The sequence below is a fragment of the Cryptotermes secundus genome, unplaced genomic scaffold (assembly GCF_002891405.2).
Source record: "Cryptotermes secundus unplaced genomic scaffold, Csec_1.0 scaffold1863, whole genome shotgun sequence".
Lineage (NCBI taxonomy): Eukaryota > Metazoa > Arthropoda > Insecta > Blattodea > Kalotermitidae > Cryptotermes > Cryptotermes secundus.
The window spans coordinates 132,686-154,776 of NW_019725440.1; the positions used below are offsets into that span (position 1 = coordinate 132,686).

General features: G+C 38.8%; 1 protein-coding gene across 2 annotated transcripts in view; it reads left to right on the forward strand.

Annotated features, from left to right (window-relative positions):
• The window catches only part of LOC111863445 (prolow-density lipoprotein receptor-related protein 1), a 273,951-nt gene that overhangs the window by 76,968 nt on the left and 174,892 nt on the right, over nt 1–22,091 (forward strand). For both annotated transcript variants that reach the window (XM_033751069.1, XM_023849788.2), the window contains exons 2-6: nt 7,533–7,646; nt 10,863–11,006; nt 15,023–15,151; nt 20,385–20,498; nt 21,036–21,158. In XM_033751069.1, coding sequence (XP_033606960.1) covers nt 7,533–7,646; nt 10,863–11,006; nt 15,023–15,151; nt 20,385–20,498; nt 21,036–21,158 — 624 coding nt within the window. The remainder of the gene's footprint in view (nt 1–7,532; nt 7,647–10,862; nt 11,007–15,022; nt 15,152–20,384; nt 20,499–21,035; nt 21,159–22,091) is intronic.

A 22,091-nucleotide genomic window follows, 5' to 3' on the forward strand; every position in this document is an offset into this window, starting at 1 on the left:
ATAAATAAAATTCTTAAGTGAAAATTGATTTCTTTAATGACATTTCATATTTGTGCTACGAAATGCAAATATGAAATTGGTCGACGTAAAGTGGCAAGCTGGTAAAGGTCTGACTTCCCAAACCGACTGCAAGCTTAAATAGCCCAGGCGAAACTATTTAAAGGCTAGTGTCGTAGGACTTGATGCAGGCTGTCCGCACCCTGTTGGATTAGTCGGCAATATAGTTGGCTTTTCACTGTGAACTGTGAACTGAATTCTAAAAATATTTATTTTATCAGAAATTATGACAATAAATACATCTTCAGTTCCATTCCCGAGTAACGTCATATAAAGCGTTTTTTTCATAAGCATAAAAACTTTCCGTGGCTTTTAGTCCTCAAGCGAACTATACCAACCGAGCGACCGCCGCTTGTCGCCGAAGTTAATGACAACTTTTGCGGATAGAGGCTGTCGCGTGGTCAGCCAACGGCTTCCCACGGCCGTTAATCTCGGTTTTCTAGACCGGAGCCGTTACTTATCCACTCAAGTAGCTCATCGATTATCCTCACGAGGCTGACTGGACCCCGTTTCAGAGCCACTGCTTTTCAGAAAATCTGGTAGAGCCGGGAATCGAACCCGGGACCTTTAGATCTGTGTAGCCAGGGACTCTGACCACTAGACCACAGAGGCGGTCTTCATAAGCATAAAATGTAGAAATAATTTCGATGCTAAATGCTCGTGTATGTTTTTTACGGCCTCACCGTAAAAATAATTCTTCAGAAATGATCTCCAACACTTGGCTTGTTCAGACAACTCGAGGAGACGATGGAGCTGACAGTTAAGTCTTTTCAGTTACTCCTAGGAAAATTGTTAGACATTGGAGCCTCTGTTTTGTAATCCATGATGTTGAATTGAATAATCGTGTAATAATAGTTCATGTCCTCCCCTTACAACAGTTATTTTGCAGCGTCCGTATTAACACATCCACACTACACAATACTACATGCATTCACGCTGTGTGTAAGCATTCATATGTTACAGTTGACTGTAAAAGGAATCACTAAATACTCATTTGGTAGCCTGCATTAACATAATGGACTGTTATAAGAGGAATGCCATAAGAATACTGTTTAGCATCGAAACTGAATTCATAACTACAACGAACAGTTCCTTTGAACTGACATTAATTCAACCAGCAACCTGTAACATGACGTAGGGATAACGTGGTACATTACATTTTATGCATTGAAACCATACGTGTTGTGAACACTTCATGGGTCTGTCTGTTCGTCTTGTACTGAGAACGGCGAAGTTTCCGTCCCCCGCTTTAGTAAGCGTTACCCCATGAACATGCGCTCCACGTGTTCTTAACCTCATCACTAGATGGAAATGAGTGACCAGCTTAATGCCTTGACCGCCTTGTCACATGGATTTTTTTTTAAATAGCAAAGGGGGCCCTAGAGCCTTTATGGACACACTGTTGAGAGAAGATCCTTGTCCCTTCGTCGGGAATGAAATCCTGGTCATCCAGCTCGTAGCCTGGTGACTATATTGACTCAGCTGTCTTGACATATTAAATCAAATTGAATACAGAGTAGTAGTGATTTCAGTTTATGACTTAAGTGATGTTGCTTGTGTACAGGTATAACGCTAGAATCGAGAAGTTCTTCCCAGGATGCATTAGTTCATTACGGCCCCAATCTTTTCCCACAGAAAACATTAAAATATAAAAGCAAATGAAATCGAGAGAAAGTATTTTAATTTTGTTGAGGTTTATAATTTCCAGTAAGGTAGTTATAAAGGTTTCGAGTGGATTAAAGTGGCTCGAGACTGTTTCGCTTTGTATACAAAGTTTATTTTCTTACAATTTCCATATATAGCAAAGAAGATTATGCGCTTTTAGCTTTACGAAATGGAAACCGCGCGATTATGTTAGGTTCAAGGCCACGAATTAGTGATTACGTTATATGCATGGTCTGCTGATCCTCCAATTCATGAATTCCCAGAAGCAGCTAAACTGCACAGAGTGCGGGGGTAGTGGGCATTCGACCTTTTTACATTATACATGTCATTGACGCATGCGCACTGTTCATTGTTTCCTCTTCATTATTCTCGTAACACATCATATGATCATTGTCGGAGACAGTTTCGATGTCCGTGTGGGTTTAGGTGTCGGCGTCGAATTTTACTTCTCTGTGCTTAACAGTTTCTTGTTTCATGCTAGGACATAATTCGACTAGCCGTTCCCCAGCCCGAAGCAATTGTTTCACTTTCGTAGTCGTTGGAAGATATTCCAAATTTTCATGGAGGCGGGATATTACAGTCATTATAGCGACTGGCTGCGGGCTGGACGACCGAGGGTTCGGAGTTCGAGTCTCNTTGCCTTTACACGTCGTGCGGACCCAAACACCCACCCAGCCTCCTATCCAATGGGTAAGGGGGGTAAAGCGGCCGGGTCGTGAAGCAGACCATTCACTTCCCATTAGTGTCAAGGACAAGAATATGTGGCTCTACATTCACTCCCCACTTCGTCTTCATGGCGTAGTGCTTGATTAACAGGGAAACTTTACCCGAATATGTCACACGACTTTCCTTGTATCGAATTTTGACCCTGACATTGGTGTACGTCAACTCTCGATTATCCGGGCTAATGGTGGGGATGGAAGTCACGGTTAATCGAAAACCCGGTTAAGCCAAATTTTATTATACGGGCTGGACGACTGTGAAGGGTCGGAGTTCGAGTCCCGGTAGGGTCAAGAATTTTAACTTCTCCAAATCGTCCAGACCGGCTCTGGGGTCCATCCAACCTCCTATCCAATGGGTACCGGGGGCTCTTTCCCCGGGGGTAAAGCGGCCGGGGCGTGAAGCTGACCACTCACCTCCAACTAGTGCCGAGGTCAAGAAAATTTGGATCTATACATCCACTCCCCCACACGCCTTAATGGCGTAGGGCTTAATTCGTTGAGCAGAGGAACAACTTTACCTTTTACCTTTTAATACCTTCATAATACTATAGACCTACCTGTATTTAAATTTATTCATCCTCATTTCTATGTCATCTCATGGCCTATTTAATACTTTCTTTACATTACACTCAGTATGAATTAGTTATTTCAATCACTGTTCAACAACATCCAGCACTTTTTACGGTCACACTTAACACTTAAAATAATTTAATACTGTCTTTTGCTTTTTCGCGGCATTTTCCTTTTTACGGATATCCGTACGAAGCCTACGTAATATTAGCTTGTCACTTAATAAACTGTCCTCTTCACTCTCAAGATAGTCTAGTAAGGATTCCAAATGATTAAGCGCAGCACCATGTGATACTTTCTTACTGGCAACACTGTCCACCTCTTCCTCATTCTCACTTTCTTCCCGCTCTTCTGGCTGCACCCCCATTGAAGTTACGATTTCGTCACTGCTTAACATTTCGAAGCCCGGTTCACACGAGTCACAGTTAAACCACTCTCTTATATTTTCCTCGTTGACTTCTTCACCACCATGAACTTGGTTAGCCACTTTTGTCAATTTTATGGCTATCTCATTTTCACTGAATCCAGTGAATCCATGGATTTCGTCATCTTCATTAGTGATGAAAGGCATCAGTTTCTTCCATGAATTTTTCAATACAGATGGCTTTACTGTATCCCACGCTGTTGAAATCTCGTATATGGCATCTAATACTGAAAAGGACTTCCAGAAACACGTCAGATCATTGCCTTCATCGATGTACTTTTGTAGCAAATTTGATCTGTAGATTCTCTTCATACTTGAGATAACTCCTTGATCCATTGGTTGGATAAGTGCGGTAACATTAGCGGGAAAATATTTCACAAAAATATTTCCATCATCTGACCTCAGGAGACTTTCGTTAGGATGTGAGGGCGCATTGTCAATGAGGAGCACAGCTTTCTCAGGTAGGCCTTGGGATTTTAGATGGTCACGAACTTGAGGCACGAATTTAAAATCAAACCATTCTTTAAATATCGCTCTATTCATCCAAGCTACTTTCTGGTTAAAATAATGGATAGGCAGACTTGAAGCTACTGTTCCTTTAAAAGAGCGTGGTCTTTTCGCTTTGCCGATAACTACTGGTATTAGTTTGTGTGTTCCTGATGCATTAGAACAGCACAAGACTGTCAATCTCTCCTTACTGGATTTGTGACCTGGAGCCTGTCTTTCATTTTGAAATGCCAATGTTCTGGTTGGCAAGCATTTCCAATAAAGACCCGTTTCATCGGCATTATAGATTTGTTCTGGCAGCAGATTTTCACTTTTCACAAAACTATCAAAATTGGTGCAAAATTGATCTGATGCTGACAAGTCCCCTGACAATTTCTCACCTTGAATACTGATTTCTCGTATTCCATGACGCTGCTTGAAACGTGTTAGCCAACCGGAAGAAGCGTCAAAACTCCCTTCTAGTTCAAGTGCTTCGAAAAAATATTTAGCTTGTTTAGCACAAACTGGTCCTGTTATTGTTGTTCCCTGTGCCCTTAGTTGATTAAACCAGGTCAGCATCGCTTTGTCGAGATCATCGTATGTTGATTTCTTCATGGTTTTTCTCTTCTTCATTCCGCTTGAATTAGAAGACGAAGCAAAGGAAATTAACTCATTCTTTTGTTTTTTCAAATCACGAACAGTTTGTTCTCCAATACCGTATTGCATTGCTAATTGTTTAACTACAGCTCCTTTTTCCAGCTGATTGATAATTTCAAGTTTCTGTTGAATACTTAACACAACACGCTTCCTTTTAAACCCCGACATTTTGCTAACGCACTTGAAGATCTATATTAAGAAACTGATACTTACTTTCACAATGCACTCTCACACTGAGATGGTACCGTTAAATAACCTGGGGCGGTGTATTTGTCCTTGAAACTTTCCAAAAATTCTTGCATTCTTTCACCCCCACCCTAGAACATTGTGTTCGCATAACGGGACGAAATAATGCAGAGCTCGGTTCACACTAGTGCGAAAATAGTGTTAAACTCACCATGTGAAACAAAAGTGAATGAATATTAAACAACATATAAACTTAAAAAAAAAAAGCCCCGGTTAAGCCGCAAACCGGTTAATCCGCCCCCGGATAATCGAGAGTTGGTTTCAGCTTTCACAATCTAAACTGAAACATATTCAGTCAGGCATTCCTCGAATCCGAAAATATGTGCATAGGTAAAGGCATGTTTTCCTTCAGGACAGAAGTTGCAAAGAGATGTACCACAGAAATGTATCAATAAATTTATAAGATAGGTAGTAATTGGGTGGGTACATCGGCAGGCAGATGTAAAGTTACCCTGATCTCATTAAGCATGTGTGGAGTCGGGTTGGTTGAGTCAGTATAGTGACTAGTCTACAGGCTGTACTGCTGAGGAGTTGAGCTTAAATTCCTGGGAGAGGCAAGAATTTTCTCTTCACACCAGCTTTGATATTCATCTGGTGTCCTGTGCATTGAGGACATGGGGCTGTTTTCCTGGGGAAAGCTATAGCGGCATGAAGCTGTTTACCTGCATCTAGTGCCGAGGTTAAGAGTGGTGGAGCTAAACACCGACTTCTTCGTGATGTGGCGCCTAGTTAAGCACAGGACAAGTTTACTTTTACATTAAGCATGTACTTTCTCTATCTTAAGTCTGTATAAATTAAAACAAAATTATGGAAACGTCATTCACTCTGTTGACACAGAAGGATATAAATATATCAGTTTTGTTCTGAAATACTGAAAGAAGGAAATGTGATCTGCAGTAATGTGTAACTTAGGCAATTCACACTCACTTAATCATTTCTAAAAAATAAGAAAGGATTGGAGTTCGTATGTGGCTAATGTCAGGTCATATTAGTGCCTTGTCACATTGGGCCACCGTATGAAGCTAGTACTGTTGGAGAAGGCACATTCTGTGACTGCTGTAGCCTGTATGGCATCTAACTGAAGCAGAATGATGTCATCATTAATGTTAATACCGATTCAAGGAATGTAAGAGTAACATTTCAGTCAATAAAACCTGGTTTATCTTCATTCGCATGTATGTCATCACGTTGTGTATGTCCATCAATCACAACAACTTTGTACTATTTAGAAATACAAATGTATGAATACCATTTAAAACCACAAATAGGATGAAAAATCATCTGAAATAAAAGAACACTTTACAGTTCCTTTTGTTGAAAATGGCATTTACCAATTAAAATGTAACAACTGTCCATTAAGGTACTTATGGCAAGCAATTTTCATATACATTTTAAGGAACAGATTTAAGCAATAGAGACCAACAAACCAAACTCCAAATTTGTGCAACACACACTAGAACCCAACAGATAGGATACAGTAGAGAAAACAATGGATATACCCCACACCGAAAAAAGAGCCCTCTACTAAATACATGGGAAGGTTTTTACATACACAATTTTAGTGTACAAAAGCTACAAATGAACGGTACAAACACAGACACACATGAACCCATATTTAATGTAATCATAAAAAATGTACCCATTAATAATGAACCGCTCACAATATATTCTTAATTTTTTTAGATAAACCATCCAAACAGGACGACACATGGTCATCAGTACCAACGACCTATTCCTGCATAACATCGGTATCTACATAAAAGAACCAAAATTTGAAATTTCCCATTTCATCCATTAGAACACACAAGCAACCACTGATACATAGACTCGGGCAACACCCATGTTCCCATAAGGACAAAAGCATGAAACATATTACCACCCCCCTTACTACACTTCCCCCCTAAAAACCCTCTCTACATAAGAAGATAATTTTTAGATATAATAATAATAATAATAATAACAGCAGAAACAAAAACAACAACAATAATAATAATTTTAGACTAGTTTTGCTAATGTTTGATAAGTATTTTAGTATATTTAAACATCGTAATCTCGCATAAAAACTTTTTTATACGACAAGACTATTAGCAATAGCTCCATTACTTCATGCAGGTTAGTTATGAACTTGGATATATTTTGTTGTTTATAAACTCCTGATGATGGTCATAAAGGGCTGAAATATGTAACATGAAATTATTTTAATAAATTAAACTGAATTATCGACAGTTTAATTCTATCAGTATAAAGTTGTTGTGATTGATGGACATATTTAGATATTAAAGCCTGGAATTTTAATGCCCGTAGTATAGTTATCTACAAATCACTAAAGATGTACTTCAGCAATACTGCTACATTTTTAATCCTTTAAGAAAGCACCACTGAAATGTGCATAATTATGACTTGTAATGCAGAAGTTGAGTGCTTCAATCTGTCTGTTTTCTGCATTTGAGAGGGTTTTGGTTTGAGTTCCATTGCTTGCTGGCCTGCCAGTTGACATTATGATCCTGCCATATAAATTTATCCTATCTGCCCACTTATTGAGGCTCAAAAGCCATCTTCATTTCATTTTTCATTTTCATAAGTGCCACAGCAAAGTCGGGCCTTGCAGATAAATTGAGATAAGAATATGTTGCCATTAGCACAAATGCCTACATAATTTGTATGATTGATAGCAACTTCTTATGCAAGATTGTTTATTTTAACAGATCTGTGTGGTCACGATGAGTTCAGGTGTGAGAATGGAGACTGTATCCCATCACGGTGGAAGTGTGACTCCAGTCCAGACTGTGAAGATGGTTCTGATGAACCACCTGATTGCAGTAAGTGTCTGTTAGTAGGTTGTCCTTCTGTCATCGTGCATATATCTGTCCACTTATGTCGCATGTAACTCCAGAATCAGTAGGCAAATATTTATGAACTTCTTACTGCTGTGGCACACGTTATCTCCAAGTCTCCAGCATGTGACTCTTCTTCACATCTGTTAATTATAATTTATTTGGACTGTCTTAACCATTTCACTCTTACATTTTTAACCGCTGATATAAGTTTCAGACATCCAAAAAGAAGTTAGAAATGTAAGATGGAGGTAAGATTATTGAAATAGTACTAAAATGGGTGCATGCAGTGGCGTAGTTGGTTGAGGGGCTATGCTACAAGCCGGAAGGTTGCGGGTACAAGTCCTGATGAGGTAACTGGATTTTTTTCAATTGACCTAATCCTTCCAGCCACACTATGGTCCTGGGGTCGACTCAGTCTCTAATAGAAGGGAGTACCAAGAATTAATTAAATAATTTTCCTGGGGAGTAAAACGCGGCCGGCGCATAAGGCTGAGAACCTTACCGCCATTTGTGAGCCGATTGTCTAGATAATGTGGGACCCTCAACATCTCACAACCGTATGGGCCTTCACGGCCTGGTACAGGGATAGCTTTACTTTACTTTTTACTTTTACTAGACAGTTAAATAGGAGTAACAAGAAAAAGCGTTTATCATTACTTTTACAATCGGTTATAGGTTGACACCCATAGGACACCCTTGTTTGTTCATTCTGTCATTAAGCAAGCCAATAGTAACTGACTTGTTGCATTTTCCTCCTGTTTCCTATATACTCCAAAATTTTGGCAACCACCTTATTCACGCTGGTTTCTTGCTTGTCTTATTATTTGACCCTGAAGATGGAGGTTACATGTCCCTCCTAAACTTCAGTTTACTTTCAGTGGGCTACATAGCCTTGTATCACAGAAGTTCAAGTATTTTGCAAGGTGACCAAATGCTTTTAGTTTTGCACAGAACAGAGTGTGTTTGTGAATTGCAGAAATGCTAAATGATATCTCCTATTTATTGTTATGGTGCAAATTAAAATTAATTTTTAGACATGTCATAGAAGTCAGGGGGTGCGCGGAAGTGTAGTGGTTAAGGTACTATGCTACAAGCGGGTTCAAGTCCCGATGAGGTCATTGGATTTTTTTCGATTGACCTAATCCTTCTGGGAGCACTAGGCCCTGGGTTTTACTCAGCCTCTAACAGAAATGAATACCAGGAATTAATTACATAATTTTCCTGGGGAGTAAAGCGCGGCCGGCGCGTAAGGCTGACAACCTTACCGCCATCTTTGAGCCAATTGTCAAGGTAATGTGGGACCCTTAACGTCTCACAACCCTGTGGGCCTTCACAGCCTGTTACAGGGATAGCTTTTTTTTTTTAATACATAGAGGTTAAGAAAATGTGGATGTATACATTCACTCACCCATATGCCTTCATTGCGTAGTGCTCACTTCGTTGAGCACTGGGACAACTTTTAACATTGACACTTAAGTTTTGTGACACTTGCATTGAATAACTTTGTGTTCTGTCCTTAATATGTAATTGATTTTTAATATTTTGGCAGTGAATTTGTTTCATGTTTTGAATTTTTGGATCTTGCTGTTTACTTTACCAATTTTAACTTTATCTTTGTTGACAATTACAGCTGTTGTTGTCAGCTGAAATTTTGCACAGATACTTTGCTTAGCAGCTTCTGCCGTTGTGGATAATTTCAAGTGATATTTTAACATAACCACGTAAGTTGTTTGTGTCTGCCTTTTCCTCATCTAGATGCCAGTACCACTGAGCAGATTGGTTCAGTCAGTAGCACTTGTGACTTGTGCTTGGTAAGTGCCCTGCTTGAATCTGGATCAGGGCACTGAGTATCCAGACTAAGCTTCTTTCTGCTTTTCCTCAGTCCCTCCAGTCAAATTCGAGTCTACTACTTTAAAGTGGGTAATGACTGGTTCCTCCTACACATAATTTCCAATTCACTCTTTTGTGTCACACAGTCAATTGATGCTATATAGCCTGAGTTAATATTAAAAAAAAATAAACTCCGTGGCTTTAGTCCGCAAGTGAAGTATACTGACTGAGGGACCGTCGTTTATCAGAAAAGTTAGTGCCAACTTTAGCGGATTTGGTTGTCGCGTGGTCAGCGCAACGAATCCCCACGGCCGTTAATTTCGGTTTTCTAGACCGGAGCTGCTACATTTCCATTCAGGTAGCTCCTCAGTTTTCCTCACAAGGCTGAGTGGATGCCGTTCCATACCCACTACTTCTCATAAAATCTGGTAGCGCCGGGAATCGAACTCTGACTTCTGGATCTGTAGCCAGGAACTCTGATCACTAGACCACAGAGGCGGTCTGAGTTAATGATGGTGTCTTTAAATAAATTACAAACAAAATTATCTCTGTACCAGCCACAAGATGTGTTAGTGCTTAACAATTAATTGAAATACCTTGCAAAAACCGGTTTGTAAGCCATTAACTAAATAAAGTTATGCTGTAGATGCCATGCAGTGCAGTAATATCATTAATTTTGTATTCTGTCCAGTACTCAACTTTTCACATGTAGTAATTGGTATGTCATGCACCTGTACAAACCTTGAAAGATGATGGTTGTTATATAAATTAAACAAGGGATCCTTGTCCAGAGATATATCATTATATAAACATTTGAATTATTTATAACGAGCTGTCTTGGAGATATTTTTAAAGTGATTTGATTGTATTTTTAATACATTCTAGGAAGTGTTTGTTTATTTGTTGTGTTCAGTTCCAGAGGGTAAATTGATGTTTAAGGTCCCATATAAAAGATTCCTTCTGCCTGTTTCATTGTGTTAAAAGATTTGCATTTTTAAAAGCTTATGTTAAGGTGATAATGAATAATAAGTTGGTTGGTTTGATATGAAAACTAATGAACCATAGGATCTAAGAATGTGAAATTCCTTATAAGGATGGATGAAAAATATATCTATAAATGTATTCCCCCCCTGGTGAATACAGATATGGCAGATACGTGAAATTTAACATAGAACGGTACTGGTGGAAATTATAGACAGAAATGGTGGACTAAATTATAGAATTATTAATATAATTTTTTCTAGCCTCATGATATCAATTTTGGCATTAGATAAAAAGTAGGCAATAGAAATAACCTCCAGACCTTCCCTTGAAAACAAAGCATTTTAGTGTCGTAATCACAGGCAATGTAAATGTCTCTGTTTCCAGTACCAAGAATGTGCAAGCTGGGACAGTTCCAGTGCAGACACACACACAAATGCATCCCACATGGCTGGATATGTGATGGAGAGTCAGACTGCGGGGTTACCCACAGGATGGTTCCGGACATGTCCGATGAGGACCCACAGCTGTGTGAGTACAATAAATCTGTGTTATGTGAGATGTATCGGATAGTTCCTGGACTAGGTCCAGAAGGAAATGCTGGCTAAACTTACTCAATTTTCACTGCCATCTCCTTCAAAATAGTCTCCTTGGGAACGCACACAATGTTCCCATCGCTTTTTCCACACTTCAGAAGCACCATGGAAGTCATTTTCCTTAATGCTGTTGAGTACCGCTTGTGATTCCCTTTGGATGTCAGACACTGTTTCAATGTTTCATCCCTTCAGCTTAATTTTCAGTTTGGAAAACAAAGCGAAATCACGAGGGGGCGGGTAAGTCCAGTGAGTATGGAGGATGGGGAATGATAACCATGTTGTTGTTAGTCACAAACTCTATGGTTTTCAGGGATTATGAAAACAACATTATTCAGACATTTAAAAACATAAATGATTGGTTTAAAGCTAATTTATTGACACAAAATTTCGAGAGAACATATTTTATACAATTTTTGACTAAAAATAGCTATCCAGTGGAAATCATATTGACTATGGTAACAGCCAGATTGCTAAATCTTCTAATACCAAATGTCTTGGATTAATTATCGACAATATGCTGTCATGGAAATGGACATGTCGACTGGCTTATGTCTCAATTAGGTCGGGCCTGTTATGCAGTAAGGGTTATTCAACCTGATATGTCACAGGAAACAATAAGAATGATTTATTTCTCATACTTTCATTCTGTTATGACTTATGGTATAATTTTCTGAGGCAGTTCTTCCCATAGTATTCATATATTTAGGCAGCAGAAAAGGGTAATTAGAATTGTTACTAATTCTAGAAGTGAGGGGTTATGCTACAAGCCGAAGGTCGCGGGTTCAAGTCCCGATGAGGTCATTTTTTTTTCCAATTGACCTAATCCATCCAGCCACACTATGGCCCTGGGTTCATCTTAGCCTCTAACAGAAATGAGTACCAGGCATTAATTAAATCATTTTCCTGGGGAGTAAGGTGCGGCCTGCGCGTAAGGCCGACAGCCTTACCGCCATCTTTGAGCCAATTGTCTGGATAATTTTGGACCCTCAACATCTCACAACCCTATGGGTCTTCATGGCCTGTTACAGGGATAGCTTCACTTTTACTAATTCTAGAAGTAGAGGCTCTTGCTGGCAGTTGTTTTTGAAACTGAAAATCTTGCCCCTCCAATCACAGTACATATTTTCTCTTGTTATTTATGGTTAAAAACAGAGAACAGTTTAAATCTAACTCTGAGATTAATGTCATTAATACAAGACACAATAACAATTTCCAATATAAAAAGAAATCCGTGGCTTTAGTCCACACGCAGACCATACCGACCAAGCGACCGCCACTTGTTGGCAAAGTTAATTTCAATTATCCAATATGTAATTTAACTGTATTTCAAAGAAAAACATTTTGGAATCAAGAAGCATAAAGAACTTAGGTCATGACATGAAACAATTTAAATTTGCTTTAAAAATATTTATACTTTGAAATTGAATTTACTCATTGGAAGAATATTTCAACTTCACTATTAATTAACGATATTGGTCTATTCTATGCTGGACACTTAGTAGTAAATTTTTATGTTTGATTATTATAGTCTTGTTTCACATTAATATGTTGCATGCTTTTACATATATATTTTATAACTGTTCATTGATTTACTCATTGTGATTTGTCTTGGATAGCATGTGTATTTCTTATGGATTAAGTATAATTCATTTTTATCTATATAATTGATGGGACTTGTCTTCTTGTCTTTGATTCTTTCTATATTCACTGGTCTTCCACCCATATAAGGATCCATGAAATGAATGAATGAATGAAGGAAGGAATATGGGTGGGAGCGGTGTTGTGATGAAGGAGCAGTGTGGCGCATGTTCAAATTTTCTGTTAAGATTTCCTGGCAAACTGCATAACTGATCCCAGTGGTGTCTGCTAGCTCATGGGTTGTTCAGTGACGGTCTTCCTAGATGAGTTCTCGAATTTTTTCAGGATTTATTTTGTTTTGCTGATGCTTGGTCATCCTAAACTTGATGCAGACATGTCGCTTGATTTTGCCATCCATCGCAGACAAAATGAAACACAAAGTTGAAAAATAACCCATGTAAAAACAGTTCAAGTTCACAGAGTGGTGTCATGTGACAGACTGATACAGTACACTTTTGGAACTGTAACCTCGGCCTCTCCTCTCCTCTTCTATCACGGAGGCAGTTACAACAGTAACAGTCTGCGAAATTTCTGTTACCACCTCATATATGCTAGAGTTTAGTTCACCATTTTTAGCCTATTCCTTTTTTTTGGGGGGGGGGAGGGGGAAGAGAAGTATGCTTATGCAATCATCATGCTGTTTGTGTGTCTGTGTATCCCCTATGAACTTTTGAATGACTGAAGGAGTCTTTATGAAACTTCGTCTCAGCTGTATACTTCATAAATCCCTCCCATCAGTCTGTGTGTCTGTATGTGCATTCCTCTACTGTTTCCAGGCAAATGTTACCGCAGCAACAAATACAACAGTAGAAGAAATGTTGGGTATGTTGTTTTCTGTTTGGTCCATGTGATATCAAGGAAAGTAGGTGATTAGTGCTTCCCAGAGTTTCGTTATTTTTTTATTGTTGCTGCTGCTGTTGCTTTAATTGATATTATTCTTGCACTGGAGTGAGACAAAGTCTCTTGGTACTTAGACCACAATCCGCCCCATTGTACCTGTCCTGGATGATAGAGGAGAGAATGGGACAGTTGTAGATTAATAATTGGCAAGGAAAGACCAAAGACCACCTGAGCTACGGCATGGCTTTAGTTCCACCTAAGCTGTAATACTGGCAAAGAATTTGGGATGTAATCCATAGCAAAGAAGTCTGTGACTAATTGGATGAATATGCTGAAGCAAACAATGAATTTTCATAAGAGTTTACTTTTTTATGTTTATTTCTGAAGCCATACATTGGCTAATCTCATGAATGCATACACAGACCATGTGACTGCTCCACCTCACAAGAATTCTGTTCTGGAAGCCTGAAAATAAAATCACAACATTTTAATGTTAATGATTATTGACATTTAAGGTTCAGGAGTGTTACCTATTCTAGTATCCTATACAGACTTGTAATATGTTAATAATATTATAACAGAAACAAGGAAATGTGCACATACTAATGCTTGAACACTGAACTGCTTGTAAATTGTAAAGGGCCCTGACAATGGTGTATAACACTCAGGTTTACTGGGTTTTTGGACTTTGTCCATTGTCCGGTATTCTAGAAAACATAAAAGAACACAATATTTTAGAAAATGGGTCAGTTTCTGTCCTCAGATGCAGGTTGAGGGACACATACTGTGTTGGGTCCATTAGAAGGAGGTAATCTGAGTCACTGGAGGTTTGCTTTTTCTGATCAACAGGGGCGGCCCATGTATAGGCACTGTGGAACTGCAGCACCCCCAATTTCCACATGATATTATCGATAACATTTTTAAAATGAGTCCTTTTTCTTTAATTCTGTCTTTATACTTGTACAATACAGTATATAAGTCTTAAGCTTAATGTCAGTCGCCAAATCTTTGTATGGAACTGTGCACTTTTGGAGCAGCACCCCCACTAATTTTAGCTACAAGCCGCCACTGCTGATCAACCAAACAGAGTAGGTGTCTCCCACCATTTGCCTGAGGACAGCAGCAGATCCAGTTTCTGAAATGTGTTCTTGTGTGTTTTCTAGAATACTCGATGATGGAAAAATGGCCAGAAACCCATTAATCGTGGCTGAACTGCATACTACTCATATTTTCATAGAAGTAAAGCTGAACTTAGGAAGATGAATATAATTTCTAATGAAAGAACTGTAGCCAAAATTACAGATCTCATCAGCATAAGGATACTGAGCAAGTGGTTCTGTAGTAAACCACGTAACCTGTATGTGGAATGTCCCTGTGTTGAGTCATAACCGAAAATTTTCTTAATTTTTTTGGTCCCCTCTTGTCTTAATACTTTTCAGTGACTCCTCTTACATTCATGCATTTCAACTTTAGGTCAGAGAGGTATGAGCTGTCCCCCAAACCTGTTCCGCTGTGAAGAATCTCTTCAGTGCCGGCCTATAACGGCACTCTGTAACGATGTTCCAGACTGTTCAGATGAGTCAGATGAGGGAGACTTCTGCCGTAAGTTAACCGTTCAAGGCATAGTCTTTTAGATGTTCTTAATGCAAGATACAAGTCTGTTTGGCCATCTGTGTTTCAGGTAATGTCAACAGGGTATTTATGAGATATATTTCTGTGGAACATTTTGTGAAATCTGATAGGAAGGTCTCCCAGAAGCCATGTTACTTAAATGTATAACATCATTGATGCTTTTCAGGTTCACAGACATGAAAACATCGTAGATATACAGTGGGTTCTAGTTGATAGGGTCACTGCTTAATTTGGGAAGTTGTTTATTTTGGAAAATTCCCGGAAAACAAAAAGAAATCGAGAATATAACCCAAATTTGCTTTGCTTATTTGGGACACCAGTTATGCCAACAGCTGCCACATGATGAACCTGTGATTACTACATCATCACTGAGTCAGTAAAAGTGAACACCTAGCTAGTGTTGCTCTCATGTCTTGCAGTGACTGCATTTATGAATCTACTGTGGTGTGTGCAGCGATTTTTTTCATTAAAAATTTAGATCCCTGCAGAAATGCCTAGGAGAGATATAACACTCACTGACAAAATTGCCTTAAAAAAAAAGTAAAACTATCCCCGAACCAGGCCGTGAAGGCCCATAGGGTTGTGAGACGTTGAGGGTCCGACATTATCTAGACAATCGGCTCAAAGATGGCGGTAAGGTTGTCAGCCTTACATGCCGGCCGCGCTTTACTCCCCAGGAAAATTATTTAATTAATTCCTGGTACTCATTTCTGTTAGAGGCTGAGTAAACCCCAGGGCCTAGTGCGGCTGGAAGGATTAGGTAAACTGAAAAAAAAAATGCCTTACTTGAACAAATTAAAAACCAGCCACCTAACACCAGTTGTTGCAAACTGGCAGAGATAATTGAAATGCCAGAATTTACAGTTGCACACGTTATACAGCAGCAAGAGGAACTGAGAAATGAATGGACATTATGTCACGGACAACAGGGAACTTCACAAAAACGGAAGCATGAAGGTAAGGATCCAGATGTTGAAGAGACCCTTAATCAGTTGTTCCATACTGTAAGTGAAGAAGGTGTGCATGTCTGTGGTTCAGTATTGAAAAAACAAGTTGGAAAAATTAGCTAAAAAGCCGAGTCATAGTGATTTAAAAGCAACAGATGGTTGTCGTGATGGAAATGCAGAATTTGGATAAAATTCAAGAAGGCACATGGCTAGAAGGACAGTGCTGAACAATGGAAATCCACAAAGCTGCCAAACTGCTTAAGAAATTTTGTGTAGAAGATAGCTAAAACACTGATGAAAACCATGCTGGACAGTTCCCTAAGCTACAAACATTCAACTCGGTCTGGTTCAGAAAAAACACTGAGTCATGCAACTTTGTTGTGCTGTTCAGACATGGAAGGAACTGACGAATAGAAGCTGTTGATTACTGGGAAAAGCGCTAAGCCTCTGTGCTTTAAAGAGATAAGTATGGACAGTTTACCAGTTCTGTACAGTTCTGTCAACAGAATTTCATATCAATTTGAAAATGTTTCAGAACCTGTGGTCTTAAGATTTTTGTTGCCATTACTTAGAATTCATGTGGTTCTAAGATTTTATAGCTGTGGCTCTGTTTTGAGGTACATCTTGTTGCTTACAACATCCATCAGATATTAATCTGTATGTTCAACATGTTTGTTTCCACACATTGAAAGAAAGTGAAAAACTTCTATTTGTTTGCAAACAGAATGATGCCTGGAGCAGGAATATTCTCAGACTTATAGGCTGTAGATATACAAGTTTGAAGATATGCCACAGTTGCTGGATGTCACCTGTTTTGTTGTTGCATGGTCGTTCTTTGTGACGATTATTAAGAACTGATTTAAGGCAAAATATATAGTATTACTGCTAATAATGGATGTTTACTCATAATTGATTTTATTTATTTTGAAAAATATTTTTAGGTTTAAAGTGTTAATAGTAAACATTTAAAATAATTGTACCCAGGGGCTGAATGTTCCTAAGGGCTGGAGGTGCAAGGCCATACCAACATTAAATAGAGAAAAAAAGTAAATCTATCCCTGTAACAGACTGTGGAGGCCTATGAGATGTCAAAGCTCCCACATTTTCTGGACAGTCAGCTCACAGATGGCAGTGAGGTTATCAGCCTTACACGCTGGCTGGCCTAAACCCCCAGGAAGATTCCTGATACTCATATCTGTTAGAGGTTTAGTTGCTCCCAGGGCTATGGTGCAGCTGGAAGGATTCGGACAATTGAAAAATTGTATGACCTCATCAAAAATCAAATCTTGTAGCATAGTGCTTCAGCCAACTATGCTACTATGTGTCCATAACATTTAAAGCCTCATTGTTTAAAAAGCAGTTGGAGGAACTTATAATTTGTTAGAAATTATGGTAGCATAAGAAGTGAATTGATAGATTTATGATCTGTGTACATTTTGTATGCCATAAAGTCTGTAGAGGATGGGAATGAGATAAAGTGTTGAAATGGTCACAAGCCGCCACTGGTGGGAGCTATTAAGCAAAACTTTTAACAGATCACATGCTGTGATCATGGGAGATCATGCGAAAGAAATGCAGATTCCTTCATTTTAAAGAAATTCATGTGATTCCAATGTTAAATTAATTCTTGCCAGATAACTCAAGCGATTAATAGCTGTTTGACATCCAGCAAATGCAGTATTTTTGTGGCCAGTAGAGTGGTACAGGGGATGGACAAAAATATGGAAACTCCCAACAAAAAACAGATTACCTTGACTAATATAGTTTAGGACAACCTCTGGCTTGCAGAACTGCTTGCAGTCTCCTTGGAATGGATAAATAGAGGTACTGTATGATTTGCAAGGGAATCTTGTACCATTCTTCCTCAAAACATGGTAAGTTATGTTATCAATGATGGAAGTGGATAGTGCGCACGCAGATTGCTCTCCAAAACAGACCAAAAAGGCTCAATAATATTGATATCTGGAGATTCTGGGAGCCATGGCACACGTGACACTTCATCTTCGTTCTCAGAAAACCAGCCTTGGACGATGTGAGATATGTGAACACAGGCAGTGTTGGCTTGGTAAATGGCATCACCATTAGGGAACAAAGTTTGCACCATGGGATGGACCTGGTCACCCAAAATGGTCACATAGTCGTTGGCAGTGACGTGACCTTGCAGGGTATGATGGGTCTGACAGAATACCACGATATGACTGCCCATACCATGATCGAACCCGTGCCATATTTCACTCTTGGCAGCAAACAATCTGGATCTGGATGGTGTTCTCCAGACGTAAACTCAGCCAGAAGCCGGAAACAGCGTGAAAGTGGACTCATCCGACCAAATGACCATCTTCCATTGCTCCATAGTCCAGGTTTTATGACTTCGGCACCACACTGTCCTCTTAGTGGCATTTTGATCACTGATGAGTGGCTTTGGAATTGCAGCTCGTCCAGAAATACCCTGCTTGTGGAGTTCCCTTAGTACTGTTTCGGTGCTGACAGGGTTTGTGAGCGTGACATTCAGTTCAGCAGTCACTTTTGCAGCTGTAGTCTTCTTATTTTTCATCACAATCCTACGCAATATTCGTCTGTCTCGATCACTCAACACACATTTCTGTCCACGCTGGTGTTTATCGGATGCAGTTTTCTCAGTCCTCCTGTGTGCGGTCATACTCTTGGATACTGTGCTTTGCGAAACACCAAAAACCTCGGCTACCTTGGTTACGGAAGCACCCACCATATGGGCCCCAACAATTTGCCTGCTTTCGAATTCTGTTAGCTCTGATGTGATGCACAAAAAATTGCACAGAACTCTGTCTCGACAACAAATGAAGCTTGCAGCATATTGCGGAGGTTGTACAGGTTGGGCAGATATGACAGCGTGACCTACAAACGTCGCTAAAATAAACACTTCAATTCAGGCATGCATTTCATGAGGTGTTTCCATATTTTTGTCCATCCCCTGTAATTGAGAGAAAGTTCTTCGTGTCCAAATTTTAATAGAAAGCTTTCTATGGTCTTAAAATTAGCCATGTTAAATAGTTTGAGATAAAAATCATGTTTGCGCTGGAGAGACCTACTTACAAATTTTATCTGGTCAATAATATTTTGTGCCAGTTTATAGCAAAAAATTCTGGTATTTTTCTAAATGTTATTAACATACAATTTAATGTAATAGATGGGGTTTATTTTTTTGGACATAGGAACCACATTTTAAATATTATTTAGATGAAATTTGAACTTAATATGAAAAACATAATTGTTTATCCTCAGAATTCTTACAAAACGAAGCTTGACATAAATTTTTCTATACAGTTAGATATTTAATGTCTGTATTGAGAGATCACTGGGGCACACAGTAGCGTAGTTGGTTGAAGGGCTATGCTACAAGCCAGAAGGTCGTGGGTTCAAGACCCAATGAGGTCATTGGATTTTTTTCAGTTGACCTAATCCTTCCAGCCGCACTATGGCCCTGGGGCCGACTCCACCTCTGACAGAAATGAGTACCAGGAATTAATTAAATAATTTTTCTGGGGAGTAAAGCGCAGCCGGTGCGTAAGGCTGACAACCTTACCGCCGTCTTTGAGCCAATTGTCTAGATAATGTTGGACCCTTAACGTCTCACAACTCTATGGGCCTTCACGGCCTGTTACAGGGATAGCTTTACTTTTTTTACTTTGAGAGATCGCTGTTCCCGTTGATTTAAGAATAGTCATCTTAGTACATTTTATTCTATAATTCGCCTGTATTCTAGCTCACTTATTATAATTATGATTGTGGGAACCAATATGCTTTGAATTGAATTGAATTTATTTACATTCTATAAATCCTAAGCAGGTTAGTACCTTTGAATACAGAACAAGTCAAAAGGTTACATACATAAGTACAGGCAATTTTAGCTTAAAAATTAATATAACTTAATTTTACATCATTCTCTATTTACATTGAAGTATTCATCTAAAGAGTAGAAGGAATGAGCATGTAGATAATTCTTTAACTCTGATTTAAACTTTTTGGTATCATTGCCCAAGTTTTTAATACTTTGTGGCAGATTGTGCAGATTGTGAGTTGTGCATTTGTGTGTGAGAAAGTAGGTTCACGTTTTCCATCATCTTTGTAAGCAAATGATCTGTATAAAAGAAGTTCAGTTCTTCCTATACATACCTTATTTTGGCACTATACTTTACAAATTTATCCTTTCCAGCATTATATTTTGCTGTGAGCTTGGTATAAGTTGACTTATGTTTTGTATTTGTTTTTGATTTCAGACAACAAGAGTCTCTGTGATTCAGTGAAATGTGAGCATGGATGCCGTCCAAGTCCATCAGGTCCTCTTTGCTACTGTCCTGAGGGTCAACAACCCAATAAATCACGATGTGTTGGTATGGATAATTAATTATTGAGAGCTCTGCACACCTCACATGTTTAAATTTATATATCAAAAGAAGCATGAAAATTGTTGACAAATTGCAATTTATTCATTGGTTTATGGCGTCTTTTGAATAAATTGAATGACTGTGAATTGCATTGCAATTTCTCACAAGTATCATATTTTTAATGATTTATTGGTTCAAACAGAATAAGAATATGTAAGATTTGAGGCTTTCACGGCAGTGACTATGAAGAAAGCAGTCTTCTGGGATTTGGCACCGTGTATATGTGGTGTTAACCGACGTTTCGGAGGAACGTATCGCCTCCATCTTCAGGGTAGAAGAAAAAGTATAAGAAATCTGCAAGCGACAAGACCGTGAGAACGGTAAAAGCAGTCTGCTTTAACCGAAACGTCGGTTAACACCACATATACACGGTGCCAAATCCCAGAAGACTGCTTTCTTCTCAGAATAAGAATAATCAAAATGACATTCACTGTGACTATCATAAAATGTGAGATTTTGTACGGTTCAAATTGTTTCTTTCAGATTTTGATGAATGTCTCCTTGATGGATCATGTGATCAAATATGTATCAATAATAATGGTAGTTTCAACTGTCAGTGTGTGTCAGGTTATGAGAGAAGTGGTTCCAAGTGTACTGCAGTCAATGGTATGTATTTGAATGTAAATTCTTTTTGTCAGTATTAATGAAATTGAGAAGTGTGAAGGAAGGAAACAACATTCTCGTTGTTGCCATCAAAGGAGAACTTATGAGATAGAATATATAAATTACTTGTATGATATTCAAGGAGACTGTTGATAGAAAGACTTGTAGCAATCAGTGAAGAAGAAGTTAGACTGGTGGATGAATTAGATCAGAGCTTTTTGCCATTATATTTGTATATGCTTGAAAATAGTCTTCTCTCCATGTATATCATGTTTTCAGAATCACTATTTTCCTCACATGGAAAGTACAACAAACCGAGATTTAACTGTTGAAGATCTAACCAGCTCGTGTATTTGGCTGTTATGTGTTATAACCCCTCCTTGTAATTCAGCCAGTTTATTTCCTATTTGACCAGGAGCAGTGAAATTCAACCACTATTTCTAGGAACACTTTCTGGTCAAACCTAGGGGTATGCCTGTTATGTTGTTTATTCATAAGAAAAACTAATTTAGTACAGAAAAAGAAAGTTCTGCCTTTATGATGGATCCACAGTGGCACTGATGAAGGAAGAACACTTGCTATTGTTTCCATTTTGTTTGTTTGTTTGTTTGTTTGTTTTTGGTCTTGCGTTTTTTATAGTCATGAACTTATTTTTCTGTACATCAGCCTTTACACTGTATTACATATAATTTGATACACATTTTGAACTGACATTAGAGTCAGTAGTAATTTGAGATCCTGATCACAGTAGCCGAGCGGTCTAAGGCATGTACTGTCTTCACTTGCTTAGAAGCCGGGATCATGGGTTCCAATCCAGTACAAGGCACGGATGTTTGGAATGTGTATGTGTTTATTCTGTGTTTAGGTAGAGGCCTTGTGACGAGCTGATCACCCGTCCAAGGAGTCCTACTGTCTGTAGAATGATCATGAAACTGA